This window comes from Notamacropus eugenii, chromosome 3 (assembly GCF_028372415.1).
Source record: "Notamacropus eugenii isolate mMacEug1 chromosome 3, mMacEug1.pri_v2, whole genome shotgun sequence".
Taxonomy (NCBI): domain Eukaryota; kingdom Metazoa; phylum Chordata; class Mammalia; order Diprotodontia; family Macropodidae; genus Notamacropus; species Notamacropus eugenii.
In genome coordinates this window covers 232,715,679-232,740,566 of record NC_092874.1, presented here as the reverse complement: position 1 = coordinate 232,740,566, position 24,888 = coordinate 232,715,679, and the positions used below count along the sequence as shown (strand labels likewise).

General features: G+C 39.0%; 1 protein-coding gene across 32 annotated transcripts in view; it reads left to right on the top strand.

The window, feature by feature from the left end:
- R3HDM2 (R3H domain containing 2) overlaps nucleotides 1-24,888 on the top strand; it is a 139,585-nt gene that overhangs the window by 85,139 nt on the left and 29,558 nt on the right. For 12 of the 32 annotated variants that reach the window (XM_072655129.1, XM_072655128.1, XM_072655124.1 and 9 more), the window contains 10 exons: nucleotides 7,544-7,585; nucleotides 13,291-13,377; nucleotides 13,843-13,969; nucleotides 14,804-14,882; nucleotides 15,528-15,587; nucleotides 16,159-16,299; nucleotides 16,762-16,870; nucleotides 19,400-19,495; nucleotides 22,087-22,118; nucleotides 22,217-22,270. In XM_072655129.1, coding sequence (XP_072511230.1) covers nucleotides 7,544-7,585; nucleotides 13,291-13,377; nucleotides 13,843-13,969; nucleotides 14,804-14,882; nucleotides 15,528-15,587; nucleotides 16,159-16,299; nucleotides 16,762-16,870; nucleotides 19,400-19,495; nucleotides 22,087-22,118; nucleotides 22,217-22,270 — 827 coding nt within the window. The remainder of the gene's footprint in view (nucleotides 1-7,543; nucleotides 7,586-13,290; nucleotides 13,378-13,842; nucleotides 13,970-14,803; nucleotides 14,883-15,527; nucleotides 15,588-16,158; nucleotides 16,300-16,761; nucleotides 16,871-19,399; nucleotides 19,496-22,086; nucleotides 22,119-22,216; nucleotides 22,271-24,888) is intronic. The other 20 variants (XM_072655133.1, XM_072655132.1, XM_072655126.1 and 17 more) reach the window with 3 other exon arrangements.

Genomic DNA, 24,888 nt, shown 5'->3' with positions numbered 1-24,888 from the left:
CACTGGAAAAAGTTACACAAGTGTACTGACTGGATCTATTACAAATTTATTTAATGTAACCTCTACTGGGCCACCACAGCAGCCAGACATTCCTTCTACTCCTTCCCAATTGGTTCTCTCTCACTCCTTATAGCAGCCCTATTGCAGATGTCTGCTCTCCAAATATCCCATACCAGCACCTTCTCACAGTCTCTCAAGAGTTCGCATCATACTTTACTGAGAAAATAAATACTATTCACAGTGAGCTTCTTCTCCTCTCCTAAATCTTCCCTACTCTTGCCATCATCTCCCATTTTCTCCTCCTCCAGTATTTGATGAAGTGGCCCTTTTTCTTAACTAGGCCAATCCATCTACTTGTACCCTTGACCCAGGCCCCTTCTCTTTCACTCTCTGAGTCTATTGATTACCCTCTTCTTCTTGTTGCTTTTTCTCTGTAGGTTTTCAGGCTATCACACTCTTCTGCTTTTCCTCCTGCCTATCTGACCACTCCTCACTCTCCTTTACTTTATCCTCATCTAGGTCCTGCCCTTTGTAGTACCAATGGGATACCCATACCAGCCACTATGGATATGCAGGTGCATTTCCAGGGTAAATTTGCAAAATATAAACTCTCTTCCTCAAAGACAAAACCAAGATATTTATCCAGATACCAGAAAGCCAATTCCACCATTGTAACAATGAAGCTTGTACACATTACCAATAAAGGGAGCATGGCCATCCTCAAGCCTTCCCTCTGTCAGGCCTCCCCATAAACAAGCTCCCTTCAGCAAAATCACCCCCTTTCACTCATGCTAGCTGCTCTGTTCTGCTGTGCTATGCCTGTTCTCTCTTGGTTCTGCCTCGGTCTTACCCAGCTCTGCCTCAATCTCTCTTATTGCTCCAGCCTTCTTGCACTATCCCAACAAGCTCCTCCTACCATTGGCTCCATGTGACTCAGTCTGTGGGCTCGGTCAAAGCCCATCTCATGAGTCTATTAAGGGGCAGAGAAGATCTTCATATTCACTTGCCATTACATCCTCTAACTATAGGTGTCCCACACAGAGTTCTGTCTTGGCCATCTGTGCCACTTCATTTGATGATTTCATCAGTTCTCATAGATTTAATAACCATTTCTATGCTTATGATTCTCAAATATACCTATCCTCCTCCACCCTCTCAGCTGACTTCCAATCTCATATTTTCAGGTGCCTTTCCAGATAGCTCTAACTGGATGTTCAGTAGACACCTTAAACTCAATATGTTCACCATGAAACTCTTTCCCCTTAAATTTTTCTCCACTACCACTTCCTTATTAGAATAGAGGGCAATGTCATTCTCTCAGTTTCTCACGCCCATAGCCTAGATGCTATCCATAACTCTTTACTCTCTGTTGCCAAAGCCTGGGCAACAGATTTCACCTTTGATTTCACTTTTGCAACATCTCTTGAATATGCCTCCTTTTCTCTTGTGATCCGCTACCATCTTTGTGCAGGCCCTTATCAGCTTATACTTGGACTATTGCAATAGTCTGCAGGTAGATCTGCCTACCACAAGTCTCTGACCACTCCAAACCATCCTCTATTCCATCACCAAAGTGATTTTCCTAAAGCTCAGATCTAACTGTCACCACCCATTCCCCAACTCCAGTGACTCCTGTATTGCCTTCAGGATCCAATACAAAATCCTCTGTTTGGAATTCAAAGCCCCTGTATAACTTTACCTTTCTTCCTCCCAATCTTCTTGTACCTTATTCCCTGAAATGTACTGTTTGGTCCACTGACACTGGCTTCTTTGTTATTCCTTGAACAAGACACTCCCATCTTCCAGCTCCAGGCATTTTCTCTGTCTTTCCCCTTGCTTGAAATTCACTCACTTCTCATCTCCACCTGCTAGCTTTTCCTAGCTAAAGTCCCATCTTCTACCAGAAGTCTTTCCCAAAACCTCTTAACACTAATGTGTATATGTCTTGTTTGTACATATTTGTTGACTTATTGTCTTCCCCTTTAGATTGTGAGCACCTTGAGGGCAGACTGTTTTTTGCCTCTTCTTTTATTCCCAGTGCTTAGCACAGAACCTGGCACATAGTAGGTGCTTGATAAATGTGTGTTGACTGACTGAATCTCTCCCTTTATTTTGGCTCTTCCCCTGATAGTTCAAAACATGCCAAGATTTTCCCTAGCCCTAAAAATTTCCCATTGTCTTGTTAAGCTGTCATCCTATATCTTTCTTCTTTTTCACAGCCATTCTTATAGAAAAAATATCTTCTCTCACTCGCTTCTCAGCCCCTTGCAACTCGTGGCTCCCAGCCTTATCATTCACCTGAAATTGCTCCAAAATTGCCAGTGTTTACTTACTTACAAAATCTCATGACTTTTTCTTTAGTCTTTATCCTTTACCACCCTCTTCCCCTAGATACTTTCTCTTTTTTGGATTTTCTTGACCACTTTTTCTGTTATTTGCCTGACCCTTCTCAGAATTCTTTCTGAATCATTACTGATATTTCTCCCTTTAACTATGAGTATGCCCCTAGGCTCTGTCCTACACCGTCTTTTCTCTCTCTCTGTTCTTTCAGCGACCTTATCAGCTCCTGTGGGTTCATCTCTATACATATGACCCCATATCCAGTAGATTCATTTCTGTCTCTTTGTTGAACTCCATTCATAGGATCACTGACTGACTATTGAATGTTTCAGGGTAGATGTCCTACAGGCTTCTCTAACTCAAGAAGTCCAAAACAGAACTCATTATCTTCAGCTGCCCTCCCCCCACCCTACCTTTTTTCCCCCTAATTTTTGTATTACTCTCAATGATACCTTAAAATTGATGATTCTTAAATTCCCAAGGTTCACAACCTTGGAATTATCCTTAACTCTTTACTCTGCCTCATCCCATGTAGCTTATCAGTTGTCAAATCTTGTTGTTTCTACCTTTGTAACATCTCTCATGTCTGTCCTCTTATGTCTGCTCACATGGCTATCACCCTTATTCAGGTCCTTATCATTCTTCTTCTGGTCTATTGAAATAGTCTTTTAATGGGTCTACCTGCTCTAAGTCTTTCAGCTACTGTAAACTCCCCAAGGTTACTAGTTTCCTTCCTAAAATATGGTTCCCAGAGCCGAATTGGTACTCCCAGTGTTATCTGACCTCTTTATTCAAGTAAACTGTATCACTCTTATTGCAGTCTAGAATTGCATAAGCTCTCTTGTCTGCTGTATCATTGTTACCTCATATTGAGTTTATAAGCCACTGGGACATCCGGATCTTTTTCTGGCTCCCATCTCCCATCTTACGAAGTTGATGAAGACTTTACATTTACCCATATGAAATTACCTGATATGGGCCAGATCCCTATACAGGTTCCTCACTTTATTCTCCCTTTGTCTTCCTTGCCACATCTCCCTGTTCTCTGTTCCTTCTCTCCTCTCTGACTGTGGTAATAAAGACAAATTCCATGTCAGCAAATATTCACCTATTCCTCTAGTCACTGACTCCAGATACCATTAATGAGTTTTGAATCCTTAAGATAGATAAACAATGAATGTTTAATTATGTCTTGTCATGTAATCATGAAAGATATAATTAAATTAGCTCTTATGACTAAGTTATTCCCTTCCCAGGAGGTCATTGTAAACCATGCCAAACTCTTTATTATGTACATGGGCTAGGAAGCAAGTATAGTGGATAGAGTTTGTGTAGTCTTTTACTTTCAAAAATGCATCTTATGTATAATATACATATAAGCAGATACTACAGCCTTCCTCACCTCTCTGTACTGTTGTGGAAACTGCAGAAACTTTTGTATCGATACCATTTTCATTACTTCTTGAACGAACCAGTACCCTTTCAGGCTTTACCACAACCCCTTAGGAGCCTACATTCCTGTCAGAGTCACTACTTATGGGGACTTCCCATAAAAATTGGAACCTTTGTGGGAACAGTCCTTGTCTCTCCTGTCTTGACAGCCCTTACAGGAGCCAGTAGGGTTGAAGCCAGAGGATGAAGAATGCCTTAATACTTCTCAGCTTTTAGACTATTGGAGATGTTTTTGGCATCAAGAGATGTTTTGTTTTGGTATACTGAGTGCACTTTCATAGAGAGAATTATTTCCCTGCCATCAATTCAGTTCTGTTGACCTAGTAAGGTTCTTCATCCCAGCCACCATCCTACTACATTTTAAAAATCTTTTGTTTTTATACTACCTTCATGCCCAAATATACCCTTCCCAATATGTCCTTTCCCAGAAATACATCCTTTGTAATAAATAATTTTTTAAAAAGGAGAGGAAAATTCGGCAAAATTAGACAATGCATAAACTTAATCAGATTGTATATTGCAACATTTCCATACTCATGGTTCAGCCTGTCCATTGAAAGAAAGGGAGGGACATCTTCTCAACTTCTCCAGTGCCAAGCTTGGTCATATCAGTCACTCAGCATTCATTGTTACTTTATTCTTTCAATTTATGTTGTAATGATTGTGTATAATATTTTTCTGATTCTGCTTCACTTTGTATCAATTCACATAAGTCTTCTCATATTTCTCTGAATTCTTTGTCATTTTTTTATAGCAAAGTAATATTCTATGTACCAGTTTACTTAGCCATTCCATCACGGATGGACACCTACTTTTTTTCCTCTTATTTTCTACCTCAAAAAAGTTTGCTCATAGAAGAATTGTCATAATTGTCAGTTAAGTTTTGTACTGTTTATACCATACTTAAGATATATTACAGAATAAAAAAAAATAGACTTTTATAGGCTAGCATAATATCACTATTCCTATGGAAAAATAAATTTTAAGTTTTAATCAAATGTTTTGTAATCATTGATAGGTCTGAATCTGTAAAACCAAACCAAACCAATGCTTTTATGAGCTCCTGACAAATGAATCCTATTTTAAATAACCTAGTCAAACTAATACAATTTCATATTTAGGAATAGAGAATGTAGAAGGTAAAATGGTCAATTTTGATTACATGAAAATCTCATTTACATAGTTTTTTTTAAAGTTTTAAAAATATTAGGCCAAAATAAATCTGTGAGGCAGGTAGTGTAAGTGTTATTATTTCTTTTTTATAGTTATGGAATCTCAGACTTCAGAGTAGTTAAATGACTTTTTCATTATAATTGCTAGATCCAGGGAATTGCCATTTGACTTTACATACATAATTGTATTTGAACCTTACAATAACCGTCTAAGGAAAGTGCAGTGGTGGGCAGATGAGCTGTAACAAAGTTGATTAAGTGTATTATCTTATAAACTTTATGATTTCACAACTTTTAAAAAAACATTTAATTTTATAAAATAAAAATTATTGACTTTTTCCCCGCCTTTTCCTGGCCTATTGATAAAAAAGAAAAACAAGACCCTTGTAATAAATGTTAGTCAAACAAAACAAATTCTGTCATTGGTGATGTCTTAAAATATGTGACTCACACTGTATTTTGACTCCAGTGTCTTTGTCTAGAGTTCTTTGTCATGGTTTATGATCAATCTTAGAATTGTGGCTGGTTAATGTGTCAATAATAGTTCTTAAGTCTTTTAAAGTTGTTCTGTCTTTAAAAGGCTATTATGCAAATAATTCTCCTGGTTCTGTTTATGTTACTCTGTGTCAGTTCATATAAGTCTTCCCAGGTTTCTCTGAAACTCTCATAATTTTTTATAATGTAATAATATTGTTAAATGTCGCATACCCCATTCTTTGCCACCACAAAGAGTTGCTATAAAATTTTATGTACCTAAGGATTCTATTCTTTTTTTTTATTTCCTTAAAGCATAGGCCTAGTAGTGGTATGTCAAGGGCAAAGCTTAGTAATTTTTTGAGTATTGTTCTAAATAGCTTTGTTGAATGGCTGAACTAATTCATAACTCCACTATGAATGTATTAATATGCTTGTTTTTCCACAGCCCCTCCAAAATTTGTCATTTCCCCTTTTTCTGATCAACTTTGTCAATCTCATGGATGTGAGTTGGAACCTCAGAGTTGCTTTAACTTGCATTCCTTTAATTATCAGTGATATGGAGCATTTTTAAAAAATAAGACTATTTATATCTAGAATTTCTTTCTTTGAAAACTGCCTATTCTTATCTTTTAACTATTTGTCAATTGGAAAAAGGTTTTTATTCTTACAAATTTGAATCTCTTTAATATATTTTATATGATCTGGCATTAAAGGCACTTTTCTGGGTCTAACTTTATTATAGTTCATAAATTTTTAATGAGGTTTAAATTAGATCTATTTCTAGGCCATTGAAATATATTTATCTTCATTTGTGTACATATTTTAATCTTTCATGTTGTGTGGCATGATAGAGTGCCATGATCTACTCCCATTTCCATTTGGGAATTTTTGTGATTCTGGAATAAGTTGGCTTCTCAGAATATCAATATATTTATTACATTTATTACATTTTCTCAATGGGGACAAGATTTATAAGACCACCAGATATTTAAAAAGTCCCCAAAACATTTTAGGGATACTTGTGAATGTTTTGTAGTCTAATATCATACCAAGATCTTATAGGTTCACCTGGACTACTTTTGGTAATTTTGGTGTAAGACTGAATTTTTAAAAATGAGTTTTGTTGGTAAAAATTACATTTTCCTGTTTTCATTGCTCCAGTCTTTGTAATGTCTCCCAAGCATCTTTTCTTCATAGTGATGTCAAATAGGTGTTTTTTTTTTAAAGTGTTCTTGGTGTTCTTCTGTCTTCAGGAACCCCACATTGTACTGTGGAGAAATCAGGAACAACCTCTCCAGCTGTCAGAACCTTCAGAAGGTCTTTCTTTTCTCAGGATTAGTTTAACAATTATAGAGCAGTAGGTTTTCAGTCCTTGGCATTGTGTCTGCTCCCTTTCCCATTACTCCAACCCTTATTTTTGACCATACTTTCTTCTGTGATTCAGTCTAGCTATTTCTGTCTCATTTTTGACTTGAATGATATTTGAGCTTGATTTTTCCACACCAGCAGCTGCAGCAATATCGCTTGTCATTAAAGTTGTTATTTTAGAGCAACACCTTTTACAAATTTCTTTGGATTAATATTTATTCTTAAAAACCACAGAATTAAAAATGTTACAGAAGAAGGTAGTGAAACATTATGGCATGAAAGCCAACTGAGGAAACCAGCTCAATTCAGTTTTGTCTGGTCAAGGTTGGATGTTCTGAATCAGTTTAGCAGAAGCGCACATTTCTGGCCATCACTGTCATGCTAATCCCAGGTAGTCTACGTACTGCTGTAGTTATCATCATTATTATTCCTCTTGTACACAGATGGAACTTTGAGTTCTGACAGGTTAAATGACTTGGCCATAGGTGATCCTTTTTGGCATGTGGGTTAGCCAGTCATCTGTGGATGCTTTATTGTTTCAAGAATGAAATTGCACATTTGAAGAGGGAGAGTGTGCTACACCCGTCATTCTAATCTCTGTGACTCTCATGATTGCCTAGGTGCTTCTTGAATAGTTCCCACAGCTAATAGATTTTCTTGGGTGAGCCAGAAGATGATTAGCCAAGTGTTGATTTTTTCCCTGCCTTTAATGATTTCTTTCCCCTTTTTTGCAGAGACGGGCTTCCAACCATGGACATGCCAGAAAAAGAGCCAAGGTGAGAGAGCCACAATTACTGCCTTCTGCCCAGGGGCATTGATCACCATTACTGTGATTCACTTCATCACAGCTATTTAGTTTTCTCTGTTGAACATGGGTAAAACTTTCTCATGATCTTTTCTCTAAGATTCTCCAGCTGTCCTCAGCTATTTCTTTACATTCCAGTCATGATGTTGTGGCTCTTGCTGTTCTCCATTATCTATCATTGACATAGTTAGGGTACTGTTCCACTGCTGAGAGGGTGCAACTCACCAGCAGCCATCCTCCTTTGAGCCAGAGTAAGCTGTGCTAGTTCTCTTGGAAGTCTGCGTTATCAGTGGCTTTCAGGAACATGGTGAGTGTGTACATTTTTTCCTTGCAGTGTCGTGTTCCCAATAAATCATGTCCCATTTTATAAGAGAAGAGTCAACAACTTTGAATGGCTTAATGATAAAGGAATATTAGCATTTTGAGTTAAGGGATTTCTTAAAATTAATATTTTAAACGCAATGCTCAAAAGATAATTTTAGGCAAAGGTGTCAAGAGGACATGTAAAATGTTAGCAGAGTAACAATTTATTTTTTTTAAATCTGGAAAGCTTTTTTTTAATTTTTGCATTCATTCCCCTGATTGAAAGGGTAGCTCCTAAGGGACTGCTATGATTTGTTCAGACCAGTGCAGGCCCCTTTACACTGTTCCAAATTGGAATGTTCCACTTTGCCATCTATTGGCCAGATGAAACATCCTAAACACCTGACTTCACGTTCTCCTCTCTGATAGGCTTCCCCTCAAATAGCTCGTTAAGCCTGCGTGTAAGTTTCTGACCTTTTATCTGACCATGCTAGGTCACAGTCATTCAAAACTGAGAGGAGTTTCAGTCACATAGAAACAGAATTCCTTCTTTTGTTGCCTATAATTCCCCCATTTTTTTAATCAAAATTTTTGTTTCCACACCTAAATCCAAACAATACCTCCTTATTTTCTTTCCCATATGAATTCTTCTCCTCATCAGTCTCCCCTTTAAGTAAATGTGGGAAAGGATTGATACATTGACAAATTACTAGGGTGTAGTCCCTTTTTATAAGTACAGACACAGAGACCCAAAAGAAAAAGGTAAATCAATGAATTGTCCATTTGGAAGTTTCATCTCATACTGCAGTCTGAGGAGGAACATCGTCTGATGCAGTTTTCTGGTTTGGATGCCCATTCAAGCTGATAAGAAACAATTTATTAATTAATTGGGAGAGCAGTAAGGTACAGAGTTCAGTGGAAATGATTATCACTGTGTTGCTTGTCTGCCCAAAGAAATACATGGCTTAGAAAAGCTATAGTGGTATGTGTGTGTTTGATATGATGTGGTGGGGAGAAGTATGTGTGGTGTTTGTGTATCATGGTGTGTGTGCACATGTGCATGTACACATGCCATGAGCTGTAATGTGATGAACTATCTCTGTTATTGTACTCAGCTTGTGATGGTAAAGGTCCCCACAGACTTTCCTTCTACCAACTCCTTGGTTAATAACAGTCTGGATGTGCTTGTAGCTTTTCATGGGTTTGCCTTATCTCACCACATAATCAATCATAAGCTTCTCTAGAGCAAAGACTATGTCTTGTGCTTTTCTTATGCACAAAGAAAAGGTGGCTTTGTGTGTATAGTAGATGAGAAGATCATAGGCCATCTAATTCAACTTTCTCATTGTACATATAAAAGTGTTTTCAGTGGTTATTTTTAATTGATTTAAACAACAGCCAACATGGTATACAGGGCTTCTTAAACTTTTTCCACTTGCGACCCTTTCAGTGCTTCTTAAACTGTGGATCTCGACTCCATATGAAATGCAGAAGACCCAAGTTCAAGTCCCGACACACTGGCTGTGTGACCCTGGGCAAACCACTTAATCTTTGCTACTATAAGTATTAATCTTAAAATATTATAAGTTTCAGAATAGTAACTGATTTCCATTGTTAGAGACAATTTTCTCATCCAAATTTCCCCATATTAATGAAATTACAGGTCCTGGCCAAAAACAAAGCAAAATAAAACAAACCCCAACCTTGTGGTAGAAAAGATGCTAAAGAAAATAAAAATAGGAAGAATTATCTTAGTATACTCAAAGGAAATCTTGATACAAGTGACACATTTTTGACAGTGTTGAGGAACTGATTTGCATGTGTGGACATTCATTATTAGTACAGAAAAGGTAATTGAGAAAATATAACTCTTTCCTTATATGCCTGCTTTCTTCTTTCTACCAACTTTGTGAAAATAATTGACACACAATAATTTTGGTAGTAGCAAAAAAAGCAAACAAACCAAAAAATCTCAAATAAACCAAACCCTGTAGGTTCCTGTTGATTGGGGAATGGTTAGACAAACTGCAGCATATGAATATAATAGAATATTTTTACTTCTTAAGAAATTTATGAATGGTTTAAGGAAACTCAGGAGGACTTCTATGGACTGGTGCAGATCAAAGAAAGATTAAACAATATACATACTGCTGACAGAGTAATGTAAACGAAAATACCAAGAGGCAGTTGAATTCAAGTTCAGTGGCCATTGTTGACTTCAGGGGCACAGATGACAAAATATCACCATTTTCCTCTCAGTAACTGCTGAATGTTGGGCATGATGTCAGTCTATTTTGGTGTATTGGTTGATTTGGCTTAACTGTTTGACTTTGTTATAAGGCGGGATTCTAGGGTTGAACTAGATCAGGAATTGACTGGTATGAAATGAAAAGATGTTGCCAAACCCTTCTTTAGGAAGAAAATGTTAATAATGCAAATTAAACTTAAAGGTGTATTGTGCATACATTTAGGGGGAAGGGACAGAAACAGTTGTGAAACGTTTACTAGCATACCCCTGGATGTGACTATCTTCTAGCCACTATGTGTTAAATGACAAGATTTGAACCTGGTTCTTCCTGACTTCAGTCAAAGCTGGTCCTTCATCCATAACATGACATCTTGTGGTCATACAGTTGACTGGAAACTTCAATTTCCACTTTGCTTGTTGTCATAAAAAATTGCTTTGTTTGTTGTTAAAAAATCATTTGAGTCAGTAGAGTGAAAAGTTGCTTTAAAGTTGCTACTCCAATAGGATATCTCCTGTTCTTATGTTAAAAACAGAAATAACTTTGTTCAGCAACTCTCATTATAAGAGCCAGGTGGGATATACATGTTGAAGATATTTACAGTGTTACAAGGGCATCTAACAGTACAAATAGATGGGAGATTTCCTATAGGTGATAAGACTTTCCAGATGTTCTTGTTGGCAGATGATAACAAACTCCAGGCCATCTTGGCCTCCATCTTGTAACCACTCCTGAGTTTGCTATAACTATCTACAAAGGAAAAACGAAATGGATGAAGAATAGATGCCCATTGTTCAGATGCCTTTGGATGGACGACTTGTGATACCATGTACTGAATGGGCTAGAGAGAGTTCCATAAATATGTATTATGAATTATGCTGCATATGGACATTGAATTAGGCCTAGAATTGAATAGAAGAGCATAATGCTAGATATCATTTGGGAAACTATGCAGTGCCTTTGTGCCTCCCAGATTCTTCTTAAAATAGAGCCTCATTTTTTTTTAACAACAGTATTTTTCCAGTCATGGCATATGATTAAGTATGGAGTGGCAAAGTTAATGGAGAATGAATTCCAAGTCGCCCAAAGGAGAATGGAGAAACACATGCGTGTTTATGAGTATACTGCAGAACCTTATTATTGAAGAATTATCAAAAGTGGGCTTAAAAGTTATCCAAGACATTTATGACAGGAAAAGGACGTGAGATGATAGTAATGCTGTGTGTTCTACTAGTACCTCTGTGATGCCCAGAGGATGAGCTACACTAGGTTTTGGAACACCCTGCAAAGACCTTAATTCATCACTTAAGAGTGTGCTTCAGAGATGCTGTCCTGGAATTCCTCCTGTACTCCCAAATGATTTGTCAGTATGGATCAGCTAGTTTTTGGTTTTTAATGTTTCTTACTTTTGCCTCTAAAGCCAGCTGAGGTTTCTCACTCTTTTCCCAATAACTTCACAATTAAGTGACCATCTGGTCCCAGACATAGATTTTAAGGAAACTTTCACCTCCCCTTTGTTAGCTAACCTTGAGTAAACCCAACAACATTTCAGGCCTACATACTCATCTCTCTCAACCAATGACTACTGGTCAAAGATCCCAAATCGTACCTGGAATCAAAGGCAGTAGTAGATAATGACTTGGTCCTCATGAATGACCATCCTGGAATTCCTGAAAAAGAGGGGCATTTCTTACACATATTAAAGTTGGAACTTTTCCTATACAGAAAGGGAGAGCTTTGGGAAGCCATCTTTGAAGCAGCCCAGGGAAGGGAGGAAATAAAACAAGTTGTCAGAACTGTACTAAGTACTTTATACATACCTTATTTGACCTCAGAACAAGGTGTGGTTATTACAGTTGAGGAAACTGAGGCAAATGTGAAGTGATTTATCTAGGGTCACATAGCTAGTAGGTATCTCAGGCAGGATTTGAATTCAGATCCTCCTGATTCTGGGTCTAGTGCTTTATTCATTGTGCCACTTAGCTACCTCTAGGCAAGAACTGTCACAGCATTGTACCAACCTGTATACAGATTTGGAGACCAAAAGTATCCTATTCCTCCCTCCACTGGGCAGTATGGCATATTTTTCTTTTAGTCTCTTTTGGACTGTGTAGGTTTCCATTTCCTATCCTTAAGAGTGTATGTGGGCATTACCATGTAATACTTCATTTCTAGTTCATGTACATTCTACTGATATTAAGAGATATTATTCTGAAATAACACTTTCAACTCCCCCCCCCAAAAAAATTTGCCACTAAAAGAAAGAATTGGAATGGGTTGGAGAAACTGATCAGGTGTCCTCATTTCTAAATTCCTTAATGCCAGGCACTCCTCATTCTAATCACTATAATAAGTGGCTCTAATTTACTTGTCTCTCAAATGATTTTGTATTTATTTTATGTATATCTTGTATTTACTTCTTTGTGTACATGTTGTGCTTCCCCTCCACCCATGTCTCTCTCAGTGTAAGTTCCTTGAGGACAGGGATTATGTTTTTATTTTTCTATAGAGTGGATACTTAATAGTGTTTGTTGAGTTGAGTTGAATTGAATGGATCCCTTTTTCAGATCTGTCAAAGGAAATGAACAAATGATAAAATGAAATGGGTTGAGAAAGGGTGAACAGATTGCTGTCTGAAGTATCTTTTTAAGTAGAGCTTCCTCCAAATGGGCCACCTTCCAGTTTTCTTGCTGGGAATCCAAAGGGGAACAGTGATTTATAGAAATGGTTTTTAGAATAAATTGCTTGATTTTGAGGATCATCCAGTTTATAAACTACCCCAGGCAGCCAAGTCTTTTGAAGCATGGCAATAGAATGGAGGTCATTCATTCAGAGTTTTGCATACCTTTAGCTGTTCTTTCTTTGTTCTGTGGTCACTTCTCAGAAAGTGTGCATTTTTGGATTTATGTTTCTGGGCCTGGATTTGGGGCACAGATAATTAGATTAGGTTATTTCCCAACCATTAATGTAATAATTTCTACCAGTAGTCAAGTTGTCTTTAAAAGTAGTAAACCTGTACAGACCGGCACAAAAAGTTGCTAGTTTGTAAAACTACTTTGTCTGGTGGGTAAACCAGAAAGGATATCTCTTAAATTCTCAACTTATATATGTTTTTTTTTTCCCCTAGTCTAATTCTAAACTGAAGCTGGTGCGGAGCCTGGCAGTGTGTGAGGAGTCCTCTTCCCCTTTTGTTGATGGGCCACTGGAAACCCAAGTAGGTTCTTTCTAGGAAGAATAACTTCTGGATTTGGTAGCTTCTTGGTCAGGCACAGCAAGCTATATAAACATCTAACTTGAAAGAGGGGAGGATGGAGGAAGAAGGATATGTCCTGAAGCTACTTCAGCCACACTAAGCAGAGGAGATGGACCACCTGGGATATTTTCAAGTCAAGGAAGTGTAGGGGGTGGGAGATAAATTTTCTTGCCAACAATCTTTCCCTCCTCTCCTACCCTGTGCGGTGGGGACTTTTTTAGTGTGTGTAACCAGAGCTGTTCCCATAGCAGACATAGATAGACAGTAGAATGAACTTTGCTTCAGCTGTAAGCCCGAGAGGGATTGTTTCTCAGTAGAATGAAAAAGAAATTGATCAACATGCTCTCTCCTGTAGAAGAGAGATTCAGATTAGCTTGGAGTATCCCTTTCCCTTAATGACTATACTGTTCTTATCCTTCTTCCCAGGATATAATTCAGTTGCATATCAGTTGCCCCTCTGACAAAGAGGAAGAGAAGTCCATGAAAGATGGCTCTGAAAAGGAAGACAAAGACAAAAATAAAGAAAAAGTCCCAAGGAAAATGCTATCTAGAGGTGAGATGTTCTCCTTCCCTAGAAACTCCTTGAAAGAATCTTCCCCTTCACAGCTTGGTCTTTTCTTCCTAGGTCCTTGATTCCCATTGGAGTGTCCTGCCAACTTCATGGTTTCTTGGGGGAGGAGATGTATAAGCTATTCCTTTTCCTTCTTACCCTGCCCTACCCTTGCGTTCCAGGAGATATTCCAACTATATTAGTGCTACTTCAGAGGAGGACGTTTTGGGCAATTCTGATATGTTGTAATAGTAATATGTAATAGTAATATGAATAATGCCAGGTAATTCAAAAATTACTCATATTTGCCTTTTGAATGAAGAATAGATATGAGACTTTAAATGCAGAATTGCCTTCCTAATTATTTTTTTCTTTTAAACTTCTTGACTGATGATAAGGCAAACTAAGTGACAAAAGGAAGGCATTCCAGATTAAAAATTTCCTTTGGCTCCACTTTGATCTATGCACAGTTGTTCAATATTATTTATTTGTTTAGACTCTGAATGTTGAAGCACTACCTGCTCCATCTACCATTTTCCCTCTGAACTCGAAACAAGAACCCATTCTGTCATGTTTAAGACATTCAGTTAAATATTTAAGAGTGAAAAGGTATTTCTGTATGGTACTGATGCAATGTGTGGTGCAGATTCCTGATTGTGTTAATGTCACAGGAAATCTAAGATTGGCCTGTTGGGATGTCAAAATTTTGTATTCTTTGATTTTGCTGTTTTAATTCCTTATTATGTGAATCCTTCTCTCCTGGCTTGATCAAGCCTGTTGTATGGGGTCAGTGGTTTGTTTTACTTATTTTGTGTGTTTTTGTTATTGTGATTCCAGACTCCAGTCAAGAATATACAGACTCCACTGGAATAGACCTACATGAATTTCTAGTAAATACACTGAAAAAAAACCCGAGGTAACAATAGTGTTTAAGAATGGGGTGGAGCTAGGGTAAGGGGTGGGCCATCATAGTGGAAGAAAGGGAGATCATGCCGCTGATCTCTTATTATTAGAATCCCAGAGTCTTCAGAGTGGAGTTTAATGTTGTAAAGGATTCATATTACCTGAGTTTTCTGATTTTGGAATATTGGCAGAGGGAAATATGTAGAGAAATTGTTACTGTAGAGGGGAGAGTAAAAATGAAGGCATAGAATGTTTACAAAAAACATAGAATTTTTTTAAAAATTATTTTATATGACAAACTAGACATAAACATCCTATAGAGAATCAAAACTATGATTATAAAATAAGTGAACGTGTGTTTATATTAATATGGCCACCAGCAAAATGTTTCCCAGAAGAACATTAAGCACATTAAAAACAAAGTAAAAAAAAAAAATAAGAAGAAAGGGGGAAAAGTGAACAGATTGGGTGGTTTTGCTTTGTTGTTTTTGTTTTTAATTTTTTAACACAATAGCATAGACTAGTGAACCCTGGACAGCCTTTGTGTCACCACCTGCTAAGCAGGGTTGGAAAATGTTCTTCATCTGTGATTTTGCAGGATTTTGTTTTCATTCTTTTAAATAGTTAGGGGTACTTCTTTTTAATATCTTTCAAACAGGGACAGAATGATGCTGCTAAAGTTAGAACAAGAGATTCTGGAATTCATTAATGACAACAAGTAAGTAGCATATGTATGAAACACATTTTTGGAGGGAGGAGGCGCTTAGAGGAAAAAAACCTTAGACCATGTTTTCGGGTAGTATATTTTTACCTTAAAATCTAAATTTTAAAGTAAGTCCTCACTAGGCACCAAAAGGAGACAAACAGCCAGAATAGGAATCATTGTGTGTGTGAGCCAGAAGAAAAGCTTTTTGGTCTTTTTTCCAGCTACAATATAGACCAGAAACAAAAATCATTTTTTTTTCAACAGTCCCTGTCCTGTGTTCTACTGTTCCTTCATTTCTTGGCTCCCCCACTCCCTCCATTTCTTGAATCCATTCTTTCTCTGGGCTTTTACCCTAGGGAGTCCCAGACATGAATATATCGGCACAAAGTAAAGTGCCTTAGATACAAGAAATGTAGGAAAAACCTATTGGTTCACATCGAACATATCTCTCCTTGTAATGTTCCTATTTTTTGTAGAAAACCCTCTGGTTCAGATACTTCAAACAACAAAAATTATGTCTCTTAAATTAATTTTTTTTCTTTGTGCTCTTTTATTCTCCTCCCAACTTTGGGGCTGCCCCCAGTAACCAGTTCAAGAAATTTCCTCAGATGACCTCATATCACCGGATGCTATTACACCGGGTTGCTGCCTATTTTGGAATGGACCACAATGTTGACCAAACTGGAAAAGCTGTCATCATCAACAAAACCAGTAACACAAGGATGTAAGCAGGGGACAAAAAGTAGAAAAGCTCTCCTTGACCTGAAAAATGTAGGGTCAGGTTGTTTTGTGCATTAAGGGAAGGGTACTCTGCCAACTCAGTCTTGGGCCTGTCCCGTCAGTTCCTACATTCCTGTCTTTTTGCTTTAGTTTTCAGTAGCCCTGCATTAGTTACATTTTAAGTTTTTCAGCAACTTCAAGCCCTTTTAAGAATCAGGCAGAGTAAATAGCATTTCTTTGGAAGATGAACTGAATTCTCCTGAGATATTGTAGGTGTAACCCTAGGATAAGAAAAGTAATGCAGGGATAAAAGAAATGAGATCTAAATGTTTTAGGGAGATCCCCTGCTGGGGATCCCTTCTAATAAGTACCAACTTAATTGAGACTTGTAGACTATAAGAGAAACCTAGCCTACTTTCTAACAGAAGGGTCTCTTTCTTTCCCTAACATTCTCCCACAACCCCAGCCCTGAACAGAGGTTCTCAGAGCATATCAAAGATGAGAAGAATGTAGAATTTCAACAGAGGTTCATCCTGAAGAGAGATGACACCAGCATGGACCGGGATGATAACCAGGTGAAGACTCAAGAGGGGAGGGGCAGGTCTACAGAGAAAGTTTTCAGTGAGAGAGAAACTGGGAAGAGAGGGGAATTTTTATGAAATAGAGAAAAGATTTAGAGCTTATATCCAGCCACATGGAGCATACCTCTACTCAGCTGTTTGACTGCATTTGTTGATCTGGAAGCTACCCTTTGAACCCCACAGAAACAATATTAAGTTTTACTGGATTTTCTCGTTTTTTCATATGGAACTCCTATACCCTTCTCAGAGCCCATTCCTATGCCTTCCTAACCCTTCCTTTTGGTATTATATGACAGAGCAAAGCCCCTTCCTGCTTCTTTAGCCCCCATACAAATAGATATTTCTGGAGTAGGTGGGGGATTGTTTAGGGCACCCCAGAAGCCTACCCTATCCCGCTCCCACTTGTCTACAGTCAGATATATTCCTGAACATTAGAAAAACATATAGGTAGGTAGCAATATAATTTACCCAGTTTAAAGGTGATTCTGATCCCTTTTCTCCCAATCTTTTAGTCATTTTCTACCTCCTTCTACTCAAGGTGAGTTAGTTACATTGACTTTTGATATTGTATTCCACAAATAATATCCCCTTTACATTATACTCCTGTGGAAAAGCCTGTCCTGTCCCTGCTGAGTTTCCAGTTAATTTGCTCCAGGTTTCATTTACTGGCCTGGCTGCTGCCTTGACCTTGTGGTCTCCTTTAGGCAGCAATTGCTTATGCTGGGTTAGTTTTCCCTCTTCTTTCCGAGTTGATTAGTTTAGCTAAGTGAGGACTCTATTTCTGATGTAGTGTCCAAAGGGTTGTAGGGAGAGAGCAAAAGAAGAATAGCCGTATGGAGTTTGGAGGATCTCAAGACCAATTGATATAGTTATATCTAGTCTCTATGTGATGTGTAGTATCCCATTTTTATTCCTAACTGGGATGTAGGGTGCTGTGAAGAAGACAGGAGTGTTTCCTATGGACATATGTGAGGGAGAGTCCTAGGTTAGAGCATCATGATGGTCGTGGACAAACTGGGCCTGGTTGGGAAAAACAAAGCACAACAGCCTTTCCATGCCAATACCCTTCTTTCCATATCTTCAGTGGCCTATTTTGTATGAATTAGAGATTTTCCAGGCCTACCGGCAAATTGAGTTAGAGGACACCAGTGATCTCTAACTTATACATACCTCTCAACTTTGTTCTTGATCCATAATGGAACTGCCTCTGGGCCCTTCCTCATCTGTTGCACTTGGTGAGTAGGGATTATACAAGTGAGGACAATTATACAATTGAACTTTAGAAGGAGATCTGGTGGAGCCCTGGTTACAGAGACCCCCAACTAGCCAAAATGTAACTCTCCTGATGCTTACAACAACTTACTGGGGATCGGTAGGTCAGAAGGAATAATTCACTGCAGTTGCCCTCTTCTGCAGGGTGCACCTTTCAAAGCCACTGAATTAAAAAGTTAGCTTCTCTTAGTGGTTGCCCTCAGATATTCATGTGGTCTCTCATCTCACCCAAGGTACTTTACCTTCTAAGAGAATCTAAGAATTTATGACTTATAGTTTCCAGAGTAGAATGGTGTTCAATAGTCATATTCATCACTAGACACACCAAGGAGCTGGAAAAAACGATGGGAGATCTGACCTGAGGTGGAGAGGTGATGTTTCTGCCAAGCCTCACCTTTGCTGTAAAATTACGCTTCTCTCTGCATTTGTAAAAATTAATCTTTTCTTGGTTCCTTAGCCCCTTGGGCAATATAGTGTGCATCCTTCTTTCTCCTCTTCCAGCCCTCCTTCTCTCTGTCCCACTGTCCATCCGGCCTTCTTGTTGAACCTTCTCTTTGTTCTTCTTTCTTGCTTTCCTTTGTCCTTCCCTCTTTATTTTGCTATTTAATCACGCACATGCCTATATGCATATATGCTAGTTTTCTATGTCTCTTCCTCCCTCTAATGGCCATAGCTAACTATAAGATTAAAGAGCCTAGTTGACAGTTGTGCTTTAGGATTTATTTTCAATGTCTTGTTGCCTAAACCATGTGTAGTTTACATCTTCAGGTTGAGAAAATAGTGAATTAAAAAGGAGAGATTTTTAAGCTGCCCCATTATTAAAATTTTCTCCTTAAACTCTGCTAAGGATACAACTGTTTCTCTTCCTTATCTGACTTCTTTCTACTCCTCGCTCTCCTTCCAAGACAGTATTTTATTTTACAGGGTTATTCTAGGCTCTCACTGGCTGGAGAGGTACCTGATTGTTGCAGAGAAGCAGCCTGACCTATAAAAATGGTTGCTCTTCTTGATTCTTTGGGAGGTAAAGAGAGAGCCTCTTACCATCCCTTTCCCCTCACTTCCCCTTCACCCAAATCTGTCTCCCAAACTGCATGGTCAGATGTACCCAGTGAAATCTGTCCAGGATTAGATTTTTTTTTCCAATTTTTTGATGGCAACTATAAACTCTCCCGGTTTCTCTTCCTTGCTGGTGTGCAGTGAGCTTGCAGTACGAGGAGAACTTAACTAGCTTAATTCTGCTCATCGATCTAGATCAGAGTTCCATTACAGGATGGAAGGAGGAGCAAGTCAATAGAAGAGAGAGAGGAGGAATATCAAAGGGTTCGAGAGAGAATATTTGCCCGAGAGGTAAGTGTAGCTTCTGAGAGTTGTCAGCCCATAGTTCTTAGTGCTTTATCTTTGATACTGTGAATAGAATGAATCTTCCATAAATAAATGTTTAAAAAACCATCAACCAACTCCAGATTTGACCTCCAAAATTAAGTATCTGTTGAAGCAGTTACAGATTTTTATCTGTATTATTCTTGATGTGTATTTGTTGTACAGTAGACAAAGAGAGCTGAAATTTGGAGCTGGCTGAATTTGGTAGACCTGATAGATTGAAAATAGAATTGGTTTGAGCAGGGCATCTGGGAGGGCCCTAAACTTTGCCCATCCCACCCTTCCCACCACCCCTCCAACTTCTACTTCCCAGTTTTAGGCGTCATTGCCCCCAAGGGGCAGATTTACAATCTATGTGGCTAATACATCCATCTTGTTTAGTCACCCTAGTTTTAAGGATGTTGGTGATTTCAGAAACATGGGACTGGTGTCCATTCTCTCTGAGTTCCTTATTTCCAAAAGCATGGAGAATACCACTGTTACCCACTCAATATCCCACACTGCCCTTTGAAACAAGGAGCCTCTTTCTACCAATGTTTCTTACCTTATACTTTTTGAAACACAGCTGACTCCATGGGCCTTTTGCACGTGGAGCCACATGGGCAGCATCATTCTCTAAGGCAGTTGGGCCATGTCCATTGTTCTTGGTGCCAACGTTCTGTCGGTCTGCCTCTGCATACTGGGAGTAAAGGAGGGGCAGTAGGAATGCAGGAGTTTTTAGTCAAGAAAGGATAGCATTAACAACTACCAGTCATACTTAGGATAAAGATCCAACATCCCTTTTTGGTCAATAGAATGGTCACTTAAGACATGCTTAGTTCTGGCCCCACTATCCATTCAAACCCTTGCTTCCTGACTCCTTTCCCTTTTCCTCCTAATTACCCTTCTCCCTACCCTCAAAATGCAACTTCTTACTGTCACCCAACTCAGAAGAAAAGTGGGGTAGGGAGGACATTTCAGTAAAATTGAGCTTTCGCCATTGCTTCAGAAGACCCAAGTCCTTCCACAGGACTTAATTTGGCAATAAGTTTCCTTTCCCAAAGCCCAAGGAGGAATAATCTTCTTACCTTACGCCCCTGTGGGCTTTCACCTCCTGAGTTAGGATGATCCTTCAGAAATTCAGTGAACGTTCTGACTAGAGCTTGCCATCTCAACCAACGATTGGATGAAATTTAAGGAGAGCTGTCATTTGCACATGGCTGGGGTCAGTAATGTTCCTTAGCATCATACAGACAGAGTAATAAAAGTATCCTTCAGTCAAAACAAAAGGCACAGTCAGCCTGATGTGATTCTGTTCCTCACCAACCTCTAGTCCTTGTGGGCTTCATCAGCAGCACAAATAAGACAAGCACCCACCATATTAACCTTTAACAAGTCAGCAAACTTTATGAAAAAAAAATCAGTTTTTCTTTGTTAAATAGTGGTGTGGGTCTGGTTGTCAGAAATACCTAGAAAATAGCAACACAATAGAAACTAAGGAAAATAGTTTAGAAACCTTCTGTCCCTTTTTTCCAAACCCCCTTGTCTTTTTCATGCCTCTACTGAGGCCTAGATTCTTTGTCAGATCTCTGTGGATTTCTGAGTTTCATGTTGAATCCTCCTACTTCTTGCTGTGGTGGGGGAATTAGGAAGCTTTGAACCTCCAGACTGAGAAAGCTGGACACAGTCCAAAAGCCCCAGGAAAGAAGTTGCTTGATTCCCAATTGCAGGGGACCCCTCACCAGCCAGGGGGAGTTGATTAAGTTGGCATTGTAGATTCTGGTAAGAGGGAGCCTAAAAATAAGGAAGTAAGGTGGCAAGAAGGCTGTTTGGATGGAAACGCTGCTGCTGCTGCTGCTGCCTCCGCTGCTGCTGCCTTCAACAGAGCTTCCATGCTCTAGAAAGGGAGTGCTATCCTGCTTGGGTTTCTCTCCAGTGCCTACCTAGCTCAGTGGCTAGACATCGTTAGTACTGCTCTGTACCACTGTTGATCACATATCCAGAAGAGTCCACCTTGATGCTGTTTATTTGATTTAGGATTGTCTCTAGATGCTAGAAAGTAGCTTCTCCTCCTTCCCCTTGCTCCACTAAGTTTTTCTGAGTGTCATCAGGGCCACTCTCCTTTTGGTCAGTATGGTAGATGGAGATGTAATGGCCATTCAGGGTGCTTCCAAATCACCTGAGTCTTCCTCCATTCCTTTGTAACTCATAAGAAACCAAATCCATAGTTTGGTAAGCCTTGCCTAGCCCTTGGGGGACCAAGGATGAAACAAGATAGTTAGATATACCTCCCTCTTCTCCCTTTTCCCATTCCTGTTCCTTACCAACCTCTGTCATCAGAAAAATGCTTAGGGAAGCATTCCAGATCTTAAAACTCTTTCCCCTTAAAGATCCAAAGTTAGAGTGGGTGTGTGGGTAAGGGTTCCCGTGCCCCCTTTTCTCATCTAAGATCATACTGGTGGGGGTGAGCTCCTTTGGTTTGAGAACCTTGGGTATTCAAAGTGTCTTGGACGCCCTTTTTCAGATGTGCCATACTGTTTTCTTATAAGTTATTTTCCGTTTTCTCCTCCCCCACCTAGACTGGCCAGAACGGATATCTAAATGACATCAGGTTAGTACCACTTAGCATGTTCCCTGCTTCACACTGAGCTTTGTCAGCAAGGATAATGTAATCCTGTAATGATGCTTTTCTTTGATGTTAACCAACAGACTCTCCAAAGAAGCCTTTTCTTCTAGCTCTCACAAAAGAAGGCAGAGTTTTAGGTACCTCTGTGTGTTCTTCCCTCCCCCCCTCCCTTTTTTTTTTTTTTTTTGCCATAATCTGTTCAGCAGAGTGAGTTTGCACCATGCATGGCTGCTTGTGGAATTGTTCAACCTGTGGTATTTACAGTATTGGATTTCTTCCTCTTCCTTTCTCCCTCCCCCCCTCAAAAAAAAAAAACAAACCACACTGACACAATTCCTGCTAAATTATATTATTTCTGATTAAATTTTAAGCTGTGGATAGGTAGGTGAAAGGGACTGGAAAAGAAGTGGATGCAATGAACACATTTATTTCTTTGAGGAAGATTGAAATTTGTCTTCTGTAGATGCCAATCTTGATTTTGTGGAAAGATTTGGGAAGTATATTCTTGGTTCATTAGAAGAGGGGGTTGTACAGTCAGGCTTCCAAACCTCTACCTTCTAATTAGTCTGTTTGGGATTATTTGTGAATAGTTCTGCCCTGGAGGCAGGGTAGCCAGAATAGCCTCTGGAAGGGCTGCCCCCACCCCAGGGTGAGCTGAGAGCACATTCTGTGTGTGGTTCTCTTTCTCTTATACTTCATTCAAAGCCTGGTGCCCTTCCTTTATCCGCAGAGCAGGTAGAGCGTGAGTTTTTCCCTTTTACTGTGGTATCTCAGTCCCACCCTAGCCAGGACCATTTATGGGAGGTGTAACAGGAGAAACCTTTGCAATAAGGTCATGTCCCACTCTCAGTGTTTCCAGCTCATTTCACATAAATGACTGGCTACTGGATTCAGCCGCTTGTTTTTGATCATCCTTTTTGTGTTATACTCTCCCTATTTTATAAATGAGAAAATTTCAATATAGAGTAAAGTTTAGATCTCTTTATATAAAGCACTGTACAGTTAGTTTCCAAATGGTGGACAGCTAGGTGGTGCAGTGGACAGAGTGCCAGGCCTGGAGACAGGAAGACTCATCTTTCTGAGTTGAAATCCAATCTCAGACGCTTATTAGTTGTGTGACCCTGTGCAAGTCACTTAACCCCGTTTACCTCAGTTTCCTCATCTGTAAAATGAGCTGGAAAAAAGAAATACAAACCATGTCAGTATCTTTGCTAAGAAAACCACAAAATGAGGTCACAAAGCGTCAGACATGACTAAAAAACAACTGAACAACAATTTCAGATGGTACCTACAGTTACATTCCCCCCGTATGTGATTTCCACCCTTGATTGACACTCAGATTAAGTCAAAGCTGCATAACCAAATGGAACCAAAGCAAATGGAATTCATATAGTTGAAGTTCAGTTGAAAAGTATGTGGAACTTTTCTAGATCATCTCCTGTGCTGAGGGGTCTACCCCAAAGCCTTTATGTATGGGAAGCTTTTGAATGGTGTTAGGGATTCGGAATGGGGTTCCTTTATCTAGGTCCCAGTCCAGAATCATTAGATCTTGCATAAACTAGGTTCCTATTAAAAATTATCTTTCTCAAAAAATAAGTGTGAGAGCTTCTAAGTAGGATGCCTTAGAGATGGTTCTGGACTCTGGAAGCCCAGAGCTACTTTTCTCAGAAGATGCTGCAAATCCTTTGGACAAAGAGTAGTTTAATAACATTTTCTTACATTTTGTGTAGCAATGTATAATTTTCAAAATAAATTAATATTTGATTGCACCAATGTTGTGAGTTAGGCAGGGCAGGTATTATTATCTGTATTTTACAGTTGAGGAAACTGAGACTCATCAAGGTTAAGTGACTTGCCTACATTTATAGAGCTAAGTGGCAGAGCTGTGATTTTAACATGAGTCTTCTGACTAGAATAAAGTGCCTAGAACACTTTGCCCCTCTCTGAGGCCTCAGGTGTACTCCTTTGAGTGTTCTCTTCTGATATCTAATTAAGATTGACCGACTAAAACTCTACTATACTATGTGGCATAACACTGTATGGAGAATACCTAGATCAACCTGTGAGTGGGCATAGCTCCTGACTTCCTACCAAACCTTTTCTAGCTATAATTTTTTATCAGGAACTTTGATTAAAGATTTACATCTCTGGGCATGCAGTTTTATAGGTTCTGAGGTGGTTACTTCTTATCATTCTAGAATATCAGTAATGATGTTCAGATCTCCAGTGCTCAAAAGCTTCGATCTGATTCTTAGCCTCCCTGCTCCCTATTTTTCATTAGCTGCCTTCTCTCCCCACACTCCAGTAAGGTGTTTTGGAAAGTAAGTGCAGAGAGACTGAAATCTAGTATCCAGATTAGCAGTACCTGGGACAGCTCCCCCAAACTCCTGGCTAACTTCCCATCCTGTCTAGATAGACCACCTAGAGTTCCACTACATCCTTTAGTGCTGGCCTTGTTGCTTTGTGTTCCAAACACTTTAATTTAATTTTAATTTAAGTTTAACATTAAACCCATTTCCAGAAACTAAAATCAGCATCTGATTTATCTAGTCTAAAAGAAGTGCAATTCCCTAGTCCAATGCTCAGACAGTAGTATTGTAACCTAATTGTAGCCATCAGCTTTATTCTTTGCCCACTTTTTTTAAGATGCACTGAAATAACAAGGTTCTGCATCTGGGCCCAGTAGGAGTTAAGTTGTAGTTGTGGAGGGAGGATAGGAGGACATCCTAACCAAAATTCATTCCAGCTTCTTTGC